Below are 1,972 nucleotides of genomic sequence, written 5' to 3' on the forward strand. Positions count from 1 at the left end.
ATTATTTTTGGCTAGAAGTAGTATCGGCTAAGAAGCTTATAGGTTCCTTCTTTACCTAGGTAGCCGCTTAATCGGAGGTTGTAGGCTATTTAGATTAGTTACCGTTATAGATTTTCTAAATTAGGGATAAATAGGCGACCTCTATAATAGAGTCTATTCTCTTTTACTTTTAAGGCTGCTATATTAATCTAGCCTAAGCTTTAGAGGTTAGTGGGCAGCGTATAGGCGCTAGCGGTCTTTGCGGCTATAAGTTAATATAGTAATAGGTTAATAGAGGTGTTATATGCCATAGTAATAAGCTTATTAATTTTAGGAGGTAACTCTAGTTCTATGGTATAAAGCTGAGGTATAGTTAGCTTTATTATAGGTAGTATACCTAAAGCCAAATTTTATACTTTTAGGATTGTCTATTATTAGAACTAATTATAGGGGTTATCTTTAGACTAAGGAAGGTCTTATAAGCGGCGTATTAAGCTATTAGGTTTAGTACCTTATACTCCTAGTCTATATATAATTTTAAAGTTAAAACTAGAAAGGAACTTATTCTAATATACTTAGCGTTAGTTTAGCTACTTTATAGTTATAAAGTACTTAAGATTGCAATAGTCCGTAAGGACTTTAGTTAGCTAGTTAGGCTCTACTAAGAAGAGTTCTAGTTAAAATTCTTTAAACGCTTATATAATTATAAGGAGTTCTTTATTATAGATCTTATAGTTATACTCTTATAGTATAAGCTTAGATAAGTAGAATATAACTAGGTAAAGGAAACTATTATTATCTATCTAGAAGAGGACGCCTACGTTAACGTAGTCTAAGGAGTCGGTTTTAAGATAGAGTTATTATCCTAGTATAAAGTGGGCTAGAATAGGTGCTTTAGTAAAGGCATTTTTAAGGTCTTAGAACACCTTCTTATATTTAGGCGTCTAGGTAAAGCATAGGTATATTTTTCTTCCTTTTACAGAAAGGCCCTTTGTTCGTATTATTGCTATAAATAATGCTACTATACCTAAGAAGTTATATATAAATTTCTAATAGAAGTTAGTAAAACTAAGGAAGGCTTATACGTCCTTAATGCAGTTAGGGGCTTACTATTTAGTAATTATATATACCTTCTTAGGGTCTATACAGACACCCTTAGTGGTAATAATTAGTTTAAGGTATTTTACTTCTATAACTAAGAATTTATATTTCTTTAAATTAATATAAAGTCCTATATCCCTAAGGCGCTATAGGACCTTTTAAACGTGTTCGGTATACTTAAAAGGGTTATTATTATAAATAAGTATATTATCTAGGTACGCGGAGCAGAAGTTATTAAAGTAGTCCTATAAGGCGTTATTAATATAGCTTTAAAAGGTGCCTAGGCCGTTATATACGCTAAAGGGCATAACGGTATATTTAAATTAGCCAAAGCGCGATATAAATACGGTTTTTTATTTATTACCTTCCTATATTTAAAAATAGTTAAAGGCGGTAATAATATTAAGCTTAGTATAGATTTTAGCTTAGCTAAGCTACTTAAGGGTCTCCTATATAAGCAGTACTAGGTATTAGTTTTTAATTACAATAGCGTTAAGTTCTCTATAGTTAACGCAGAATTAAATACCTCCTCTTAGCTTCTTAGCAAGAAGGATAGGGGCGGCTGTTAGTAATATGCTAAGACGAATAAACCCTTTATTAAGGTACTCGTCAATATACTTTCTTATAACTAAAAGTTCGTCTTTTAATATTAGGTAGGGTCTCTTATAAAGTAGCGTTTTTCCTTATTTAATATTAATAGTATAGTTATTAGGTTAATATAGGGGGAGTATATCTACGCCCTTTTATAAGTATATATTAATAAAGTTATAGTACATCTTAGGGAGGAGCTTATGGAGTTCTTCGTTGGTAAGTCTTTTTTTAAGTTTTATAAACTTCTTAAAGTCTAAAGGTAAAAGTCTATAGAGTTCCGTAGGGGCGTTATCTTTTAAAA

At 31.0% G+C, this 1,972-nt stretch overlaps 1 protein-coding gene across 1 annotated transcript; it reads right to left on the reverse strand.

The window, feature by feature from the left end:
- Positions 1-1,088: 1,088 nt before the first annotated feature.
- K441DRAFT_561154 (uncharacterized protein) lies at positions 1,089-1,325 on the reverse strand (the record flags this gene model as incomplete). Its single annotated transcript, XM_067643525.1, is given in 2 exon segments — positions 1,089-1,226; positions 1,245-1,325. Coding segments are annotated over 2 exon segments (219 nt in total), but the record flags the coding sequence as incomplete, so codon positions are not given.
- Positions 1,326-1,972: the final 647 nt, after the last annotated feature.

The sequence above is a fragment of the Cenococcum geophilum genome (assembly GCF_001692895.1).
Source record: "Cenococcum geophilum 1.58 unplaced genomic scaffold K441scaffold_22, whole genome shotgun sequence".
Taxonomy (NCBI): Eukaryota; Fungi; Ascomycota; class Dothideomycetes; order Gloniales; family Gloniaceae; genus Cenococcum; species Cenococcum geophilum.